Source organism: Orycteropus afer, unplaced genomic scaffold (assembly GCF_000298275.1).
Source record: "Orycteropus afer afer isolate SDZICR_OR568_19922 unplaced genomic scaffold, OryAfe1.0 scaffold00136, whole genome shotgun sequence".
NCBI lineage: Eukaryota > Metazoa > Chordata > Mammalia > Tubulidentata > Orycteropodidae > Orycteropus > Orycteropus afer.
In genome coordinates this window covers 3,110,227-3,130,357 of record NW_006921723.1, presented here as the reverse complement: position 1 = coordinate 3,130,357, position 20,131 = coordinate 3,110,227, and the positions used below count along the sequence as shown (strand labels likewise).

Genomic DNA, 20,131 nt, shown 5'->3' with positions numbered 1-20,131 from the left:
TATGTGACACATGTCATCCTGGAGGCTCACAAACTGTGAGGTGAGATGAACCCCACTCATAATAAAGGGAGAAATCGAGATCACAGGGGACCCCAGGCTGAGGTCATCCATATGTGGAGTCTGGTCCAACTTCAGAGCTCATGGGCTGACCTGGGGCCACAGAGCAGAGGTCATGGGCTACCAGCTGGAGTGGTCCCTGAGGGGACCAGCAGGGCCAGAGGGATGGTGTGCCCAGGAGAGAGTTCTGGGTGCCTGGACAAGTCCCTCAGGCCCTCCGCTCAATGAAGGAGTCCCAGGTGGGCCTAGGCAGGTGGGAGCCAAGGCGCACTCAGGATGGGGTGCAGGGGGCCGTGAGGGACTCAGGCAGGACCCTGCGTGGGTGGGGCTGCATGGGACCTTGGCTGGGCCTTGGGTGGGCACCCCCTGCTGGCTGCCTGCCTCTGTAGCGTCTGCTGCACTTTCTCCTTGAAACGCCGATTCTTCCGCCTGATCTTGGCCAGCTCGGCCTTGCGCTTGGCCTCTAGGTCAGGGTCCTGCGTGTGGGGAACCAGAGGCAGTGAGCAGAATACCCACCCAAGAATCCTGGCCCTCCTCCACTGCCAAACGCCTCACCTTCCCCTCCAGAATTAGCTGTTTCCGTTTGTTGATTTCCTTCTTCTCGTCAAAGTTGGTTGCCTCCAGTTTCTGGGGGAGGGAGAGGGTGGTTACAGGGGCCACCTAGAGGGACCAGTCCCCTGTCCATCTGCCCAAATCCCAACTCACAATCTCACATTCTCGCCGCACGACATTGACCTGCGTGAGGATCTGTAGCACCTCTGCCTCCTCCACTGAGAATTCGTCCAGCTTCTTCTCTGGGGACACGATAGGGAGAGTACCACAGTGGGAGTGAGCTCCCTGTGTGGTGGGGCATGCAAGGTGTGCAGTGGTAGCAAGGCCCTGGGGCCCACCAGACAAGGGTCAGGTGGGAGAGATCGGGGTCGGAGGAGTCCAGGGAAAGAGGCCCAGTGTGATGGGTCTGCCACCCACTTTCACCCTGACTCACTGATCTGCTCCTCGATAGCGTGGACCAGGTGGATGTCATACTGTGTCACCAGCGTGATGGCCATGCCCTGCCGCCCTGGGGGGAGGGGCACCACAGTCAATCACCTATGTGCCGTGACTGGGACATGGGTGGGCAGAAGGCAGGGGCCCAGTGCCAGGCATCTCGAAGGGGAGGGAAGTTAAAAAAAAAACAAAAAACCCCTAGAGTCAGGGCTCACCCCTGATCTAACATCCACGTGCATATTTGTCCCAGGGTCTGTCTTCTGCCTACCCAGCCTGCCACACCCTGCTGGAGTGCCAATACACTACTTTCCCTTTTTGGCATGGCTGCCAGGGAGCCCACGTGAAATTAGCAATAAGCCCTGAGCGCCTCAATCTGGATTCCTGTACTCGATATCTTTTTAGCGTATTTCTGGGAAGTGACTAGCTCTGAAACAGCACTGACAGCTGAAAGGCTGTTTTGTGGGATTCAACTGTGTGATTCTCAGAACAGCCCCAGGAGGCTCCACTGTTCTCAATGCCCATCACGTGCCTGAGGCAGCGGGATCAGGAGAGAGGAGCTGGGCCTTGTCTGCCCCTACTTCTGGTGTGAGAGAATCTCTTGCAACACCCGTGCCCCTTGCCAGTGGGCTGGGGAGCAGACATATGAATGTCTCCTGGGTTGGGGATGGGGGCAGTGAGAGGGTGTCACAGAAAGTCTGAGTCGAGGCCCAAACCTAGATGCCAAATCCCATGTGGCAGCATCATACCTGCTGGGGCTCAGAAACCCATTCACAGCAGTGATGGGTAAGGGGACAGGGGTGGAGTGACAGGGAGTAGTGGGGCCTAGGGCTCACCTGCACGGGCTGTGCGGCCGACACGGTGGATGTAGATCTTGGGGAGTCCAGGGGTGTTGTGGTTGATGACCACCTGCACGGTGGGGATGTCCAGGCCCCTAGAGGGAGATGCTGGGCAGCTAAGCATCTAGGCAGGGGAGGTGGAGGCTGGGACTTGCCCAATACCAACTCAGGGAGGAAGTACCCTGGGTAGGGGTGGAGCCAGGCCCCAGACCACTCACCGGGATGCCACATCTGTTGCTATCAGTATCCGGTAGATGCTGGACTTGAATTTGGCTAGGGCAGCAAAGCGTTCTTTCTGCACCAGGGAGGGGAAAGTAGGGTTAAGAAGGCTCTCAGCAATGTGTGGGTACATCCTGTGTAAGGACAGGGTAGGGGCAGGATAGCCCTGTCCACACAGGGCTCATAGGAAGGCCAAACCAGGACAAATGCTACAATGAAGGTCCAGTAGACAACAGGAGATGTGGACTGGGAGAGAAAGGGAATCCCGTGAGAAAGACTGAGTGGGTTGAGCAGCACACCTGCTTCATCATCGAGTGCAGTGCCACAGTGGGGAAGCTGAACTTGCGGAGCATCATGCACAGGATCTGGCAGGTCCTGGAGGGAAAGACGGTTCCTGTCAGCCCCTCCCACCCTACCTACACAGGCCTGCCCGTGTGGCATGCTCTCTGCTGAGCTTGCCTCCAGCTCCCAGAGCCTAAGCAATCCTGGGGCTGCCACTCTGACTGTGATTGGGATGGAGGCTCCTTCTGCTGGGGTTGTGGGGCTGGGAGGCTGAGGATAGTCACTGTCACCAGAAAGGCCAGACAGACAGAAATGATGGTAATAGCATGTGAGCTGCTGGATCCCACCATACCTGACACCTGCCCTATACCCAGTCTTCTCAGTTCTGGCGAGCTGATACCTTCACCCTGGGAACAATCTCTTAGGAGGGCTACAGCCATGCCGAGGCCTCTCTAGTATGACACCCATCTGCCCTCTGCCCTCTGCCCTCCTGTCTGGCTCACACAGGAATAGCCCAGCCCATAGATTCATGACACCCTGCCCCCTATCTCCTGAACGCCTAAGCAAAGAGCCAGTGGGACCTTCCTGGGGGGATCGCTTGTGACATGGGGCCAATGTGGCAACATGACAGCCCTGGGTGTTGGGGGCTGATGCCTATGGGGTCTCAGCCAACCATCACAGCTCCCTTGAGATAGGCCTGGGAGGCCCAGCATGGCTTAGTGACAACCACAGGCTACAGCGAGTAGTGGCTGCTGGTCTGAGCTGCCCCCTCGCTGCTGCAGGGGATCCCCAGATGGCCTAGCCCTTGTGCTTCAGGGCAGAACAGCGGAGTCCAGGGCAGCCACACCAACAACTGACCAGTTGCTGTTGAGTTAACCCCAACTCAGGGCAACCCCCATGCAGCAGACCAGAGCTACACACCACAGGATTTTCCAGGGTTGATCTTTCAAAAATAGATCACCCGGCCTTTCTTCTGAGGCACCTGCCTGGACTCAAACCTCCAACCCCTCAGCAGCTGAGCATGTTCACAACATACACTGCTCAGACTCCTCAGGTCCAGTGACCTCAGCAAATCATCCCACCTGGGAACCTCGTTTTGAGAAAAGCCCTTGGGACCTGCTGGTCTGGGCAGAGGCTAAGGCATGGTGCACTCACTTGCAGGTGTTGGTGAAGATGATGATGGACCAATCCTCATGCTCGTCCTGGAGGCCCTGGATCAGGTGCACTAAGTAGGCATCCTTTACCTTCTCAGGTACCAGCAGGTATCGCTGGTCCAGCTGTTCCACCGTGCGGACTCTGGGGGGAGTGGGTGGGCTGCCAGGCCTCAGTCTTGCCTTTTACATGGGGACTGACCCCCACCCCACTCCACCAGCTGGGACTCACGGTGCCTGTGCCTCCCAGAAGAAGGGCTGGTTGGTGGCCAGGCCCTGCAGCTCACGGAGAGTGTCGGTCAGTGTGGCACTGAACAGCAGTGTCTGCCTTTGGGCTGGCACTGCCTCCAGGATGGCCTCCAGGTCTGCAGTGAAGTCTGTGCAGCCCTGTTCCAACAGGCGGTCTGCCTCATCCAGCACCTGCATGGGAGCCTGGTGAGGCCCTGTACCCACCTCCTACCCTGCTCAGTCTCAGGGTTCCCAGCATCACCTCCTGTGTGAGGTGCCACCCCTCCATCCCCAACTAGGCCCAGAGCTGCCCCATGTCCCGATGGTCTTACAAGGTCTTATCCAGCTCCAGGACCACAGGTGGTGTGGCTGACTCACCAGGAAGCGGATCTTCTTGATACTGAAAGTGCTGGAGCTGCGGAGGTGGTCGGCCAGGCGCCCTGGTGTGGCAATGACCACATGTGGCTTCCGAGAGAGCTCCAGTGCCTGGGCCACCATGTCTGCGGGCAGATGGTGAGAGGTGAGGCAGGTGGGTGGGAACCCAGGGGGTAGGAGGGGCTGCAGAGTCCTGTTCCAGAGCCTTCCTGGCCCCCATACCCACATACCCATGCCGCCAACAATGATGCAGTCTTTCAAGCCCAGAGGCTTTCCCAGGACCCGGAACTGTTCCGCAATCTGGTAGGCCAGCTCCCTGTGGGTGTGAAGGGACCGAGAGGGTCAGGAGAGGTCTTGCCCTTGCCTCTCATGTCTACCTCCACCCCTGGGCCTCCCCCAGAGCCCCCAGATTCTGGGCTCCCCATGCCCTGATGCCAAGTGTGTGAGGCCCCAGAACATCCTATGCCTCCCCCCCCCCCAAGCCTCCCCCAAACCTGTACCATCTCCAGGTGCCCTCTGAGCAATGGCCTTGCCACCAGTCACCCGAGCCAGAGACCTGAGCAGGGCTGCTCAGTCCCAAGGTGTCCGCACAGCCCTGGCATACCCAGGGCTCCTTTCCCCGGGCCCCTCCCGCTCCTGCTCACATGCCCTCAGAGCCAATGCTAAACCTTTAGCCTGGCACCTGAGGTCCTTCTTGAGTTGGGTCTAACATGCACAGTGCCCATTACCCTTTCTGTCCCCTGCTTCTCTCATGTGGACACTGGCAGCACCCTGTTCTAGAATGCTGCTCCCCACACTTGTCCCTTTGAGAGACCTACTTCATCTGTTAAGGAACTCTTCAATGAAGCCTTGTTCATCTTCCCTCCTCAGTTAGAATTAGATACTCTATGGGTCCAGGCCCCCAAAGCAGGCAATACCATTATAGGACTTATCCTGTCTTTTCAAACTAACTGCTATGTTTGTCTGCCAAGGCCTTGGGTTGCCTAAGGATGACAGACCTGTCTACTCCCTGGGCTACAAGACTGTCCGGCTGGTGCTCACCTGACCTAGCCCTACACAGAGCACTGTCCACATACCACATTGTTTCCTTCTGCAGCTTTCCTAACAGGCAGACACGGTCTCTGTCTCCTTTCACGCACGGGAAAGTGCAGCTCAGAGAAGTACAGGCACTTGCCCAAGAGCACACGGCTGGTTAACTCTCATCCAAGGGGCTCACCTGGTGGGTGTCAGGACGAGGCAGAAGATGCCGTAGGGGTCCTCAGACAGCTTCTGCAAGATGGGCAGGACAAACGCCGCTGTCTTGCCACTGCCAGTCTTGGCGCAGCCCAGGCAGTCTCGACCTAGGAGAGGGCAGAGTAGCATCAACACCTCCAGAGGGAGACAAAGGGTTCCATCGGGACACTTTACAGCAGCTCACACTAAACGGAAGTCCCTGGGTGGTGCAACAAATGAACCTGCTCGGCTGCTAATCAAAATGGCGGTGGCTTGCGTCCACCCAGAGATGCCCCAGAAGACAGGCGTGGTGATCTACTTCCCACAAATCAGCCACGGAGAAGCCTTGGGATACAACTATTGGTGTCTCCCTGTCCACAGCAAAGAAGAATGAAGAAAATCAACGATGCAAGGAAACGACGAGTCCAAAAAACTAATGGACCATGGGAACACCAGCGTCCATGAACCGAAGACCAGAAAACTAGATGGTGCCCGGCTACCACTGTGGCCCACTCTGAAAGGGATCACAATAGGAAGTCCCTGAAAAAGTGGAAGAAAAATATGGAACAAAATTCAAAATCATAAAAATGACCAGGTTTACCGGCCTGATAGACATTGGTAGAACCCCTGAGACTATGGCCCTTAGATACCCTTCATGGCAGGAGCTGAACTCAACGCCATGGCTCAACTTTCAGCCAATGATAACAACAACAATGCAACGGATCGCTGTCGAGTTGGACCCGACTCACAGTGACCTCTCCTTGTGTTTCTGAGGCAGTATCACTACAGAAGTAGATTGCTCAACTTTCCTTCTGAGGAGTGGCTGGTGGGTTTGAACTGCCAGCCTTCTAGTAGACAGGCCTATAAGGTGAATGATAACAGGGAAGGATGCCATCATCAGAAAATCAACCATATGAGACTGAAAAGGAGCATTTGCCCAGGGATAAAGCTCAGAAAGCAGGAGGGATAGGAAAGAAAGAGGACAAGAAATGGTAAACACAGGAAGGAAGTGGGAAGAGTGCTGTTACATTGTGCAAATTGCAATCAATGTCAAAAAACGAAGTGTGTATAAATTGTTGACAGAAAAACGAGTTAGCTCTGTAAACGTTGATCCAAATGACAACACACAAAAAAAGACAATCTTCTGCAGCACAATTCTACTCTGACAAATAGGCTGCCATCAGTGGGAGCCACCTCTACAGCAAATGCTTTTCTTACTGGAACACTTAATGAGCAGTCTCCAGTCTATACTTTTCCACGCAAGTCATATTGATTATAACCCCATGAGGGAGAGGCTGTTACTGCCCTCATTTAACAAAAGTGGCAACTGAGTCTTGGAGACCTGTCCAAGACACACAACTGGTGAGTAGTAGGGCTGGACTGAACCCAGGTCGACTGGAGACACTGGGCTGCTAACCACCATCTTATTCAGACTCTCTCCAGACCCAGGATTCCCTGCTCCAACCTGCATTCTATGATACTTGTTGATCCTTTCAGCTTTTTTTTCTCTCTCCTTTCAATCCCTCAACCGTGTCACACTGTAGCATTCCTGAGAGCGGGACATCAGTCTGTTTGGTCTCTGCAATGTCCCCAAAATCAAACACAGGGCCAGCACTAGCAGCTGTCAATACATTTTAGCTCCATACTGAAGAGAGATCTGGAGGCATCTGAAGCTGAAAAGCTCTTTAATGGCAAAACGGCTGGGCCACAAGAGCAGAAAGAAGAGCAGTCAGAGAACCACCGAGTCCTGGATTGATCACTACTTCGGACAGCCTCACGCACTGCTATCGAGTCTGATCTGACTCATAGCGACCTATCCTTGGGTTTCCAAGGCGGTATCACTACAGAAGTAGATTGCCCAACCTTCCTTCCAAGGAGTGGCTGGTGGGTTTGAACCGCCAGCCTTCTGGTTAGCAGTCAAACGCCTTAGGCACTACGCCACCAGAGCTCCCTCTGACAGCCTCAGACTCCTCGTTTGCAATGAAGAGAATCGTACCAGATATGTCTATTTTCCATGGCACCAGCGCTTAGTTATTCATCAACCCTCCCTGAGATTACATCACTTGTCTGCGGACGCACAGCGAGTCAGCTAGGCAGCCTGAACGGCAACACCGCCCTGTCGGCCTCCGCAGTACAGAGTCGCCTGGAACGCCCAGGGCTGCCCCTCACCTCGTGGAACCTGCGTGGGCAAAGGCTACAAAAAGGGGAAAGAGGCTGAAAGAAGAGGAGATGCCTCCTGGAAAAGCGGCTCGCACACTCACCTTCCAGGATGGCGGGGATGCAGCCGACCTGCACAGGCGTAGGCTGTTTCAAACCCAGCTGCCGACATTGTTCCACCAGCCAAGATGACAGCCCTAGCTCTGCGAAACACGCCATTCTAGCCGCCATCCGCGGGACCCCTGTGAGCCGTCCTTCCGGCGCGCGCCGATGACGTTGAAGACTTTCGGTTCATAAACCCGCCTTCTGTATGATCCCTTCACTCCGGTAGAGCGACTAGCTCACCCTGCTGTTCCCGGCCTCGACAGCTGCCTCACTACATTCCCCATAATCCCATCGGCGCTCAGTCTAGAGTTAAACTACAACTCCCAAGATGCATGCTTGCGTACCTCCTTTACGCCCTGTATACAAGCCTCCCAAATGCCTCATCTTCCTGACACTCGAAACGAGTAAACTACATTTCCCGGCGTGCTCCATGGAGGGCCCTGCTTCCGGCCGACGTGTCCGTCCGGAAAGAGAAGCGGGTGAGACGATTGCAATATGGCGCCTCCGGTCCCCGGTCCGGCTACCGGGGAGGTGGACGAGCTGTTTGACGTAAAGAACGCCTTCTATATCGGCAGCTACCAGCAGTGCATCAACGAAGCGCAGCGGGTGAAGGTGCGGCCGCGCCGGGGCTGGGGGAACCCTGGGGATGGAGGCGGCAGCCGCTTCCTGGTGGCGCCTCTCAGCTTTTAAACATTTCCCCTCTTCTCGTAGTATATTCCCACCACTCATCTCTTAAGAGCGCAGCGAGGAATTAACATGTTTTATTCCAAAATCTAAAGCTGTAATCATTCATGTTCGTAGAGCGCTCGCTGTACGCCCCATAAGCCATTCGAGTGAAGGATATGTTTATTCTATTTTAGTGCTAGTAGTCATGGTAATTTTTGTCAGGCGCGCACACTGGGTCCGTCGTACCCTCTGTACTCATGGGGGCGGGAGAGCCAAACTCCACACTCATGAGGGAGGGAATATTGTTTATCATTATTTTACAGACGAGCACTCTGAGGCACGGAGAGTCGGTGGCTTTCCCGAAATATTACTCTGCCGACTAGCTCCGTTATTTGTGCTGAAGTTCGCCCATTCATTCGTTCAGGTATTCATTGAGGATCTGAAAGGGCCAAGGAATATATTCTTACTGGAGTAGGAGCAATAAACCAGAGACAGACGGCAGACAAGTTCAGCAACAGGAAGTAGTGAACCCTGTATAGCAAGATAAAACGTTGGTGTGTTTGAGCCCTTTGTTGTGGCCACTGGGCATTTTGAGTGCCTAGTCGGGTTTGACTTGACGGCACATAACAACAACAACAACAAGCAACTCAGGGGCTCATCTTCCAGTACTGTATGGGGCAGTGGTTTATTGTGACCCATAGAGTTTTCATTGACTGATTTTCAGTAGTAGGTAGCCAGGTCTTTCTTCCTAGTCTGCCTTAGTCAGGAAACTGCTGAAACCTGTCCACCTGCTAAGTTTTGAAATACTGGTGGCAGAGCTTCCACCATCATGGCAACACACAAGCCACCTCAGTACAGCACCCTGACACGTGCCTGGTGGTCGGCTGTTTGAAGGCTAGAAAATACTTCAGTGTGGCAGGGCTCAGTGAGTGAGGTGAGTGATAGGAGAAGGAGCGGCAGGGCCTTTTAGGAAGGAGTGTGGACTTTGATGTTATTTTGAGGGTAGGCCTTTAAAGCAGAGTGAATGTGGCAGGGGCTTTGTCTGCCTTTACAGTCTTGTGTCCCCAAAAACGGTAATTGCAGCTTGTGAAAAGTAGTACCTGTGGCTCTGTTTCTCGTGGAAGTAGTCCTCTCTGTCCAGACCTTCTGGACAGCGCCGTCTGAACCTGAGGCTGATTCTTCAGAAAATTCTCACCCTGGAAAGATCTGGGGAAAATGCATTCTGGGCATTGAGGACAGGAAGGGGACAGGTGCGAGGGCAGAGATGAGCATAGGGTGGTGAGCAGAGAGGCTGGTGTGGCTGCTCTAGGGTGAGCCAGGAAAGCACAGTGGTGAACAGGGTAGGGCAGGACCTGTGCGCCTCCAGGTGGCGGGTGATGGGATGAGCTCCTGGCTCCCCTGGTGCCAACTATCACATGTGCACGTGGGTCTCTCTAGGCCTTCCCTCGCTGCACCTGCAGACTCCTTGGGACGGCACTTCCCACCTGGGAGCGTTGGGGAAAGCAGTGATGCTATAGTCTTGCCCCCGTGAACCACAGACCCTTCAGCTTCACGGTGCCACCTGTTAAAGCTGGGGTGTCCCCAGTGGAAGATACTGAGGAGCACATAGCAGGCTGTCCCAGCAGAGGGCAACACGGAGCACTTGTTCAGAAAGCTGCTGTTCTTGCTTCTGCACACCTGACACCTCTGAGCACTTGCCAGCAGGTTCTGCCCTTCCCCTCGTGCTTTCCTGCCTTCCCCGGCCTCCTTCCTGTTGCTCGATGGAGCCACCCTGGGTGCTTCCACGTGCGGGTGTTGCTGCCTCAGCCAACCTATGGGTCTGCTTGTTGTTGTTATGTGCCGTCGAGTCGGAACCGACTCATAGCGACCTCTTCTTGGGTTTCCGAGGCGGTATCACTATGGAAGTAGATTGCCCCATCTTCCTTCTGAGGACTGGCTGGTGGGTTTGAACCGCTAGCTTTCTGGTTAGCAGTCAAGTGCCTTAGCCACTACGCTACCAGAGCTCCTATGGGTCTGCTAGGGATCCAATTTACAGATGGGGCAGCTGAGGCCAAGTTGAATTTCCAGGGCTTGAGGCCTTGCTTCCGCACAGCACTTGTTATGTCCTTGACCCCGAGAACCAGTCAGCGTGTGTCTCTGGGGAGGCTGGAACAACCATCTGCTCTGACTTCTCTGCGGGTCACTTGAGACACTTGTTTGGAAAACACCATATGCCGCGTGTCGTGCAGCCCCGCATCCCGGCCACGGAGGCTGAAGTAGAGCTGTTGGGAACTGCGATGATGGCGGCACGAGGGTAGCTTGGGCATCTGGGCCAGAGCAGGGGGCGCACTTGTGCCTCGGCATCCCTCCAGGCCAGGGGAGAAGGGAGCATGTGTGGAATCTAGGGGTAGGGCAGTCTTGATTTCACCCCAAAACTTGGTACCAACCCTCGGGTCCCTGTGCCTTTGAGGTGGAACACCTCATCTTCCCTGTGCAGTTTCCTGGGATCTGTGGCTTGAAATGTCGGCTTGGTGACCCCTCATTGGCCAGGTCCCTATTCCACACACTAGCCTCTCCGAGCCCCCAAGTGGCTCCAGCTACTTGTGCCTACCTGTTCTGGCTGCACAAGGTTTTTGGGACATCAGCAGGGGCTATCCCCCAGGACAGGTGTTTCCTCCTGCAGAATGTCTCGTGAGGTCACCACTCACCACCCCTGGGCTCTCAGCAGTGGCTGGGCCCAAGTGGTGTGACTGGCAGATCCACCCCTCAGTACATGGCAGTCCTTATGGCCTCAGTCACAGCTGAGAGGCCAAGCTGACCTCTCTAGGACAGGTTATCTCATGGCCGTATGGACTTCTGAGCAGACAAACCTCCTTCACCTCTGCCGGACACATCTGAAGGAAGTTTTGAAACAAAAGGAAGATAATCTGGTTGTCCTGTTCCAAATGACCACAGGGTGCTCATTACAAAAGCACAAGGCCTTCCAGTCTTCACGTGGCCCAGTCCTTCCGGATCCCAACCTCCAAACTTCCCTCTGCTCCTGACCTCCATGGGGTCCTCTGTTTCTACAGACCCCAGCGTATATGGGCATCATGTACCGTAGCCACAGGAAGGGCTGTGTGATCCAGCAGCTTCTCATTGCTGAGGACATGGGCTTGGGGGGAGGGTGCACTTGGGCACAGTGCTGAGGGTGCAGGTGCTAGGGGGTGTGCACTTCAGTCCAGTATGGGTACTCCATGTCTCCTGTGAGTGTCAAGCTGCTTGAGCCCCCATTCCTCACCTGTGAGGATGGACTGACAACCTTGCCTTCTGGGCTGTGTGGTAATGAGATGAGGCTTGTTCATGCAGGGGCCGCTGAGGACATTCTTATGGTGTGCGAGGTCATGGCCACAGAGCTGGAGTGCACATGTGGAGCTGGGCACCACCCCCCACACTGTGGCTGTGGGTGTGCTGGGCTGAGGACAGCTGACTGACTCATGTTCGTCTCCACAGCCATCGAGCCCAGAGAGGGACGTGGAGCGGGACGTCTTCCTGTACCGGGCATACCTTGCACAGGTGAGCACATTGTAACCAGTGCCAAGTTGGGCCCCCAGGGTTCCCAGAGCCTGCATCCTGTTCTGGGACAAGGATCACAGTAGAGTCCAGAGGGCTCCAGCCCTGCCTCCTGCAACCTGTGTGTGTGTGTCACTCTCTGTGCAGCCCCCTCCTCACCCTGACCCATATCCCCTGATCCCCAGGCTCCCTTCCCTGTCTCACTTCCTGGCTACGCCCCCCGCTGTGCCATGCCATGCCATGCCATGCCACTCCACACCTCGGGATAAGCCCCGCATCACGGGGATGTGATGGTGGTGGACCTGGCCCCGGAGATGAGCCAAGTGGGGATGTGACCAACACCACCTTGCTGCTGGTGGCTCTGTCCTGAACCACGTTCCATCCTGTGGTACCTCCCTCAGAGTGGGGTGTTCCTGAGTCTGATGGAAGAGCCCTCATCAAGCAGCCCCCTCCACACTGCAAGACCATAGGACCCTCCCCTGGGGAGGAACACGTGTGTGTTCATCTGTGTGTGAGTGCATGTGCACATGTGTGTACTGTTTGTACGTGTGTTTCCAGAAAACCAACGCATGTCTGTGATCAAAAGAAAACCAAACTGTCCAGAAAGGAACCTGATGGAAGTGGGTGCGAGTCTCAGTCCCCTCAGAAGTGGCGGTAGCACCGTCTAGGTGTCAGCAGAGTGGGCCTCTGGGGGTGTGTTCTGCCTTTCAAAGCAGGTTCCTGGGACCCTCATCCCCTCATCACCCACTACGAGATGTGAAACAGTGTGAGAGTGCTCAGAGGAGGTGCAGTGACCACTGGGTTCTCTCAGCCGGAGTGTCGTAATTTGCAGCCCCTCAGCTAGGGACAGGGGTTGGCATTGGCTTCCTCAGTGTAGGGTGACACCAGCCGCCCTACTCAGGCTCCACCAGGTGACGCAAGGTGATCTGTCCTGAGTGTGGGGATGTATGTGTCCCAGGCATTTGGGACGTGTATGACATGTGACGGGGCATGCTCACGTACGTGTGCCCACCCACAGAGGAAGTATGGCGTGGTGCTGGATGAGATCAAGCCCTCCTCAGCCCCGGAGCTGCAGGCTGTGCGCATGCTCGCCGAGTACCTCGCCAGTGAGGGCCAGAGGTGAGGTGCCACTTCAGGGCACAAGGAGTGCTGGCGTGGAGGGGGGCTCTGCCCAGATGGTGGCTGGGCTGGGCCATTTTGCTCACAGCCAGTGTCACTACTGGGCTGCACTTTACTGGGCTGTGCTTGCTTTCTTTGGGGCTGGGTCTGCCTATGAATGGGGATGTGCCCCACCCTTAACTGCCCCAGATCCGTCCAAGGCACTTAGAATCAAGAGAGTCCCCCCAACCTGCCCAGGCTCCCTACTCTGGTCAGCCCCAGACCCCTCCTTCCTCGCTCTTACCCCTGGGGGCTGAGCATGGCCTTGCAGGGACATGGTGGTGGCTCACCTGGACCGGGAGATGAGCCGCAGCGTGGATGTGACCAACACCACCTTCTTGCTGATGGCCGCCTCCGTCTACCTGCACGATGGGAACCCAGACGCTGCATTGCGGGCACTGCACCAGGGTGACAGCCTCGAGTGGTAAGCATGGCCATGTAGCTGCTATACCCCATCCACCCAGAATGTGAATAGCACACGATCTGTCAACAATGTCCATAGTGCAGCCATGATGGACAGTCCTGATCTGGGACTGGCCACACTCTGGCAGGGCAGCAGGAAGCATGAGCAGCCATAGGGGCCAACTCAGCAGCCCTGTGTGACCAGCAGGGTGCTGTGTCCTGAGCCCCATTGCCTCGTGCCCCACCAACTCATGGTGGTATCAGTGAGCCTGGGGCATGTGACTCTGGGGCAGCCAGGCCACGGCAAGTTCATGCCTCTCCACAGCAAGGCTGTGGTGAGGAAGCCAGGACCTGCCTCCAGGACCCCAAGCAGCTCCCCTCCTGAGTGAGCTCGGCAGGGAGACACGGACCCCAGAAAGGGCAGTGGGGGTCAGGAGGGCAGCCAGTAGGGCTTGTCAGCCCCCAACCCCCCAGTGCTGCTGTGCCAGGCAAGAGGAGTGAAGGGTGTAGGAATGTTCCAAGAGCCCATGGTGACATGGGGGAGGGTGGTGGGGCAAGGTTCTGTGAGCCTGCATGGCCCCAGTGACCCCCACCCCATCCTCAGCTCAGCCATGGTGGTGCAGATCCTGCTGAAGCTAGACCGCCTGGACCTTGCCCGGTGAGCCTTCCTGTCCCTACAGCTCTGGGGTGGGGCGACTGGGCTGTGGCCAGGCAGTAAGGAGCCTCTGTGTCCATTTTCTTGAGGTTGGGGTGACACTGTGGGGCTTAGCCAGTGCCGTTCGTGCCTGTTTTCCCTCTGTGGGGTTGGGGGTGGAGGCAGACACCATAGGCAGACGCCACAGCCAGCCTCTGTGTGCAGCCTTGGGCAGGGGACCGTTTCCTAGACAAGACTCAAGGGCTGCTTCCAGGAGACAGCCTGGCAGCTGTGTCAGAGCCCCTCTCTCAACTCTGTCGGGTGCTGTCAGGAAGGTCCCCACAGTGAGAACTGGATGGGCCGGGTGGCCATGCCCTGTAAGTGTGGGGATCCCCAGAGCTGAAACAGTGCCCTTACTACCCCCTCCACCCAGGAAGGAGCTGAAGAAGATGCAAGACCAGGATGAGGACGCCACCCTCACCCAGCTGGCCACTGCCTGGGTCAACCTGGCTGTGGTGAGGCCTGGCCATGGGAGAAGTGTCGTCATGGCCTGTAGCTCTGTGGGCGACCCCATGTCTGTTCCTCCCATCCTTCCACCAGTCCTTGCTGTCTCCGGGCTGTTTTCCCATCCACCCACCATTCCTCTACCTGTCTCCTGTCCATCCCCTGACTTGTTCCTATACCTGTCTTTAAACTGTCCTCTGCCTGATTTTGAGAAGGGCTGGGTGGGTGAGACCATGTCCAGGTGGGTGAAACGGTCTCTGGGTGACTAGGTGGGGCGAATGCAGAGCCCTCTTGTGGGAGGTGGCCTGATGTGGTGGCCCTGTGCTCGCAGGGTGGCGAGAAGCTGCAGGACGCCTACTACGCCTTCCAGGAGCTGGCTGACAAGTGCTCGTCCACCCTGCTGCTGCTCAACGGCCAGGCTGCCTGCCACATGGCCCAGGGCCGCTGGGAGGACGCTGAGGGTGCGCTGCAGGAGGCTCTCGACAAGGTACCTGGCCTCTGACTGCCCACTGTGGTGCCACCAAGCCTGTCATCAGCACCACTGCAGCCCTCACCTGGGTGGCCTCAGAATGGCGACAAGGGCCGCCAGGCAGGCACAGAGTCAGGGCACCAGGGCCAGCAGGTGCAAGTATGGGGTGTCCACACAGTGGCCACAGGGGGGCAGTGGTGTAACTGTGTGCTGACCACAGGGTTTAGGTGTTTGGTGCCCGCAGGGTGTAGGTAGTAGGACCTGTGTGTGGTTCCACAGTGGCAGACTAGATGCCGCACGTTGCAGTCATGGGTCTCTGGTGGAAACCCTGACCTGGCTGCTTCTGAGAGCAGAGCCTCTGACAGCCCGGCCCTAGTGGCCTGGCCCAAGTGGAGGACACTGGGTCCTCACGACCCCCTACTCTGGCCGTGCCCCTTCTCACTGCCCCTTAGCTGCTTGGCCTCGGGGTCTGCATTTGGTTCTAGAAAGGGCCTGCCTGGTTACAAGGGCAGGGGGCCTCCCCAAGGCTATCTCTCTGGAGCCACAGTGAGCCAACTTTGGATGTCTGTGACAAAGTGACATTGTTCTGCCCTTTGGGAGAAATGCCTGAGCTCACTGTCTTGGGGAACGCTCTCAGTGTCATGACAAACAAGCACAGCATGGGGGCTGTTCTCCCTCAGTTGCCACAATGTGCTGCTCAGGGTTTGCCAAACAGGACCTGAAGCTGGCCAAAGAGCAGGTGCCCTCGTGGCTGGGGTTCTCATCACATGGAGCTGCCTGTTATGCCAGGGCATTCTATGTCCTCACCTGGGGTCTCTCTGTCCCATATTGGGGTGTCCCCGTGTTGCCAGAGGCGCTGAGCCTCCTAGATGGGCTGGTGTGGGTAGTGGGGAAGAGCCCTGTCCCTTTGCTGTGAACTCCCTGTGCTTGGAGGCATATTTGTGTCCAGTTATGTACATGATTTTATTATAGTTCCAAGTGACCTTTTGGGAACTTGCCCGTGAAATGCCTCAGGCCACTGTTGTCCTTGAAATGCTCCTCGAGCCATGGCCCTGGGGGTCTTCCAGGGTTGCCTGGAAGCAGCTTGTGAGTGCTGGAGCCACGCCCCCTACCCTGTAATGGCTGGGAAAACTGGGCTTTGTAAGGGGAGACTTTGTGAGCCAGTCCTATGTTGCTTGTCTGTTTGGCCAGTCCTCAAACTCCAGCCCTTTTGGGGGCGGGTGGGTGAGGTCATCATTGAAAGTTTCTGGTAATTTCCCGGTAGCTTCTCATGGGAGTGGGTGGGGCAGGCGGGGGGTCTTGGTGCCAGAGTAGGGGATGGGTGAGGCCCAAGCCTAGCCTGTCCAAACTTTTGAGTCTGTGTGGTGGACCAGTGCTCTCCCAAGCTGTTGCCGTTAGGAGCAGTTTTCCATACTGGTATCTAACAAGAGGCTTGCAACTGTGTCCTCAGTCCTGTCTAAACGTGGGGAAACCAAAGCTCAGAGGAGGAAGGGCTGGCTAGGCCAAACATCTACAGGTGGGGGACATGGGCAGCTGCACCTGCCTGCCTCTTGAGGGTGCGCCCTTGTTTGCACCTGTATCCGTCCTGGCCAGTGGGAACATCAGTCCCCCTGAGACAGTGCACAGTTCCTAGAGCTGGCAGGGATGGGGCTTTAGGGGACAGACCTCACCCATCCTGGTTCTGCAGGACAGCGGCCACCCGGAGACACTGATCAACCTCATCGTCCTATCGCAACACCTGGGCAAGCCCCCTGAGGTAGGCCCCTTCCCTGCTAGAAGCTGATGCCAGTGCCAGTGAAGGATGGTGCCAGTGAAGTCAGGATCAGCACAGTCAGGACATAAAGCCTCTCCCCGTGGAGGAGGTTTCCCAGCAGCCTTAGGGAGGCCCAGGGGTCTGGTCAGTTGAGGGTCCATAGGGGAGGCATATGGTCCAGGCCCACAGGCCCTCCTGCTCATTCCAGCCACAGCACCGGACCCTAGTCTAGAGTAGACAGAGCCAGGCAAGACACCCCCAGCCCTTGGCTGTCAGGATGGGGCTGGGGCTGGGGCTGGGATCCAGGCTCTGCTAGGTCCCAACTACTAATCTCCAGTCTTTAGGGTATCTCCCCCACTAAGCTGCCTCCTTCCTACGCTGTCTCCCTCACCCACTGTGACTTCCCATCCCAGTGCTTGGCCCACTCCCAAGTCCCTGGTGCTCTGGTGTTGTGGTGAGAGTTGGGTCCCTGGCCTGAAGTGACAGCAGAGGGCACCCAGCTTCATGGTGTTCTGCAGGTGGCCATCCCTACCCTGATGAGCCTGTACCAGGGAGAGGTCAGGAGCCCCAAGTGTGATGCAGGGAAGGTGGAGCACATGGTCCCTGGATCCTATTAACCCAACCTTACGACTCTGCAGGTGACAAACCGCTACCTGTCACAGCTGAAGGACTCCCACAGGTCCCACCCGTTCATCAAGGAATACCAGGCCAAGGTGAGCAACCAGCCCCAGAGTCCAGACCCCAGGCCTGGCTGGTCCACATGCCTTCTCCCCTGACTCCCGACCCCAGACCTGCCTGGTCCTGAGCAACCGTGTCTCTGTCTTTCAAGGAGCATGACTTTGACCGGCTAGTCCTGCAGTATGCCCCCAGTGCATGAGGCTGGCCTGACATCCTGATGGCTGCTTCCACACTGGGACTGAGGGGGGCCATGGATCCTTCCTGCCAGCGCCCACCTCTTACTTCTCAGCCAGAGCCTGGAAGCCTGGTCCCACTGTTCCCTTTTCTCATCAATAAACAGACCTAACTGAGGGACCCAAATCTGGGCCACACCACTTGATGCTGTCATTTGGCCATTTGGGGGTAGGGGGTGGCATGTACAGACCAGTGCTCAGAGGGTGTCTCCTGGGCTATGCTGCTGAGAGGGGGCTGCAAAAGTAGAGACCAGGGTCTGAGAGCAGCTGCAGACCCCAGACTCCCACCCATCCTGCAAACTGTCCCACACTGCAAGTGTAGTCATTCCAGCACCTCTATTTGCCCCCAAGCCTTGCTTTAGACCCTAAGGATGCTGAGTAACTGGGCAGAGAAACTTGGACAGATAGGTCACAGCAGGGATGCCAGCATTCAAGCCCTGGGTGGTCTGGAGGTGGCCAGGAGGGGCAGCAAGTGCTCAGGCTCCTTCCCAGGGCTTGGGCTGGAGGGAGGTGGCTGTGCAGGGTCTTCTGGGAATAAACATGTCCCCACCCCCCAGCTCCTCCTCCCTGTCGCCCTGCTGCTAGGCATTGTGGTTGAGGCAGTGAGCTGCTTCTAGATAAACTGACAGGGATGGGAGAAAGTGGAACAATAGAACCAGGGCATATAGGGGAGGGGGGTCTTGGACGAGGTCTGCACCCACCCAAACAAGCAGCCAAGTTCAGAGTGGGGGGCTCACTGAACCCCTGGAGCAGCAGGGGCAGCCCATGCAAAGGCCCTAGAGCTGTTCTAGCTTTTGTGCCAGACAGGCTTAGTGCCCTTTGCCCGTAGGCTGGTGCATGGGCTAAGCCTGACTTATTCTCAGAGAGGAGATAAGACTCCTGGGCTCCCAGTACCCTGTTCCATCCTGCCCTGCCCAGATCTCCAGGCATGGGTGGCCCTGAAACCACCCAGTGCCTGGTTCCCAGGCCAAGAGATGCAACAGCCACCCCTTCCACCCACCTGGCCCCATGTGGATACCCTCTTTGGGCTAGAGGCATCAGGAGGGGTCTGAGGAAGAGAAGGTGTGGCCTCCCAGGATGGGACAGACGGGGGAGGCTGCTGGGCTGTGGTAGTAGCAGCAGGGACCCTTTACACATCTGCATTGTGTACCTGCTAGGGAAACCTGAGGCTGGTAGGTGGGGCACCCTCTCCCATTACCTGATGGGCACCATGGTGACCAGATAGTATTGAGTGGGTGATTGGCAGGTCTGAGGCTGCCCCCAGGGACCTGGTCAGACCCACACAGCATGTGCAGCTGTTTGGGGAACAAGCCAGCTAATGCGGGAGTTGTATCTGTGGCCTACAGCCCGGCCTTCACTGCTAACTGTGCGGGCCTCATGCGTTGTCCCACATGTGCCCCGCCCTCACTGAGTGTACATTTGTGGAGCAGGGTTGGGGTGGCGTCTTAAATGTGGACTAGGGAGGAGGTGACTTTTGATGCCAGACCTGAGGGAGGTGGGGAGGAGCCCAGGGGTTTTCGGGGAGAGTGATTGAGGCTGAGAGCACAGCCATGCAAAAGTCCTGTGGTGGGACCAAACTAGTATATGTGGAGAGTATGTCTCCCCCCGGCCACAGCGGGCAGAGGGAGAGAGGGCAGGCTGTGGTCAGGAAGCTGAGGGGCTTGGCTTACTTGCTCCCTAAAGGCCCCTGAGGTGGAGTGTCTGTAGCTGAAATACACCCTAGACAGGCTTCTCCAGGGTCCTTGTCCATTACCTTGGAGGGGGGAGGTAGATGATGCTGGAGAGGGGGAAGGCTGGGTTGGGCTGGGGCCGGGGAGTGCCCAACAAGTCAGCTTCTCCAACAGAGGGGACGAATGGGGCTTCAGACTCAGCAGATCAACCAGGCACATCCCAGTGAACCCATATTCTTGACCCAATGCTGCAGCCTGGTCCCGGTGGTCTGCTGGAGCAACTGACCCTCACCTGTCTGGATTCCCTGTTCCATGGAGTTCTTCACGCCCACAGCCCCCCATCCCTCTGGCTTTCAGCCACAGGCACCAAGGAGCTAACCTGGGAGACACATGAAGGAAGAGCCTGGGGCTCGGTGGGTGCATCTTGTAGGCACCCTCCAGTGGGCCATACCTTCATTTGCCCAGGCCTCCTGAATACCCAAGTGTGCTGGACCCAGGCCCGCGAGCGGAGGTTCCCCAAGCTCCGCCGGAACACAGGACCTGGGTCTGCAGAGCACAGTGAGGTGCAGGACCAGCAGGCGCCTGGAATGGGCCGGCTGGAGGGATCGCCGCTGCGAAGACACTGCCAGCCCTATGACCACCGGGCCGGACGCCGCAGGGGCTCGCGGTTGGTGTGGAGAGCGCTGTGGGCGTGTAGGGGAGATGGGGGCAGTGACCTGGGGATGCAGGTGCGCAGAGTGGGGTGGGGGCCAGGGATTCAGCTACCTCGGTTTCTCAGCTGCAAAGTGGGCCCGAGCGCGGCCCCGCCTTCATGGCCATATCCG

General features: G+C 57.0%; 2 protein-coding genes across 2 annotated transcripts; one reads left to right on the top strand and one right to left on the bottom strand.

Annotated features, from left to right (window-relative positions):
* Positions 1–359: 359 nt before the first annotated feature.
* On the bottom strand, positions 360–7,723 carry DDX49 (DEAD-box helicase 49). The gene is made up of 13 exons (XM_007945374.2): positions 7,609–7,723; positions 5,352–5,475; positions 4,366–4,451; positions 4,139–4,260; positions 3,765–3,952; positions 3,537–3,677; positions 2,399–2,474; positions 2,099–2,175; positions 1,878–1,975; positions 1,043–1,117; positions 763–851; positions 613–684; positions 360–533 (listed from the first exon to the last, which is right to left on the bottom strand). The coding sequence occupies exons 1-13, from the start codon at positions 7,721–7,723 to the stop codon at positions 360–362; spliced, it is 1,437 nt and encodes a 478-aa protein (XP_007943565.1).
* Positions 7,724–8,104: 381 nt separating this feature from the next.
* On the top strand, positions 8,105–17,603 carry COPE (COPI coat complex subunit epsilon). The gene is made up of 10 exons (XM_007945372.2): positions 8,105–8,221; positions 11,747–11,809; positions 12,825–12,925; positions 13,236–13,388; positions 13,971–14,024; positions 14,434–14,515; positions 14,836–14,991; positions 16,661–16,729; positions 17,365–17,439; positions 17,556–17,603. Exons 1-10 carry the CDS (start codon positions 8,105–8,107, stop codon positions 17,601–17,603), a joined length of 918 nt encoding a protein of 305 aa, XP_007943563.1.
* The last annotated feature ends 2,528 nt before the right edge of the window (positions 17,604–20,131 follow it).

Bases quoted from the DNA above. Each gene is read 5' to 3' on its own strand.
- DDX49 (XM_007945374.2), bottom strand. From the start codon at position 7,723: ATGGCGTGTTTCGCAGAGCTAGGGCTGTCATCTTGGCTGGTGGAACAA. The intron at 5,476-7,608 runs GTGAGTGTGCGA...GCCCTCTCCTAG, and splicing joins CATCCCCGCCATCCTGGAAG to GTCGAGACTGCCTGGGCTGC. The intron at 685-762 runs GTGAGTTGGGAT...TCCCTCCCCCAG, and splicing joins TGCGGCGAGAATGTGAGATT to AAACTGGAGGCAACCAACTT.
- COPE (XM_007945372.2), top strand. From the start codon at position 8,105: ATGGCGCCTCCGGTCCCCGGTCCGGCTACCGGGGAGGTGGACGAGCTG. The intron at 11,810-12,824 runs GTGAGCACATTG...GCCCACCCACAG, and splicing joins ACCGGGCATACCTTGCACAG to AGGAAGTATGGCGTGGTGCT. The intron at 12,926-13,235 runs GTGAGGTGCCAC...ATGGCCTTGCAG, and splicing joins CTCGCCAGTGAGGGCCAGAG to GGACATGGTGGTGGCTCACC.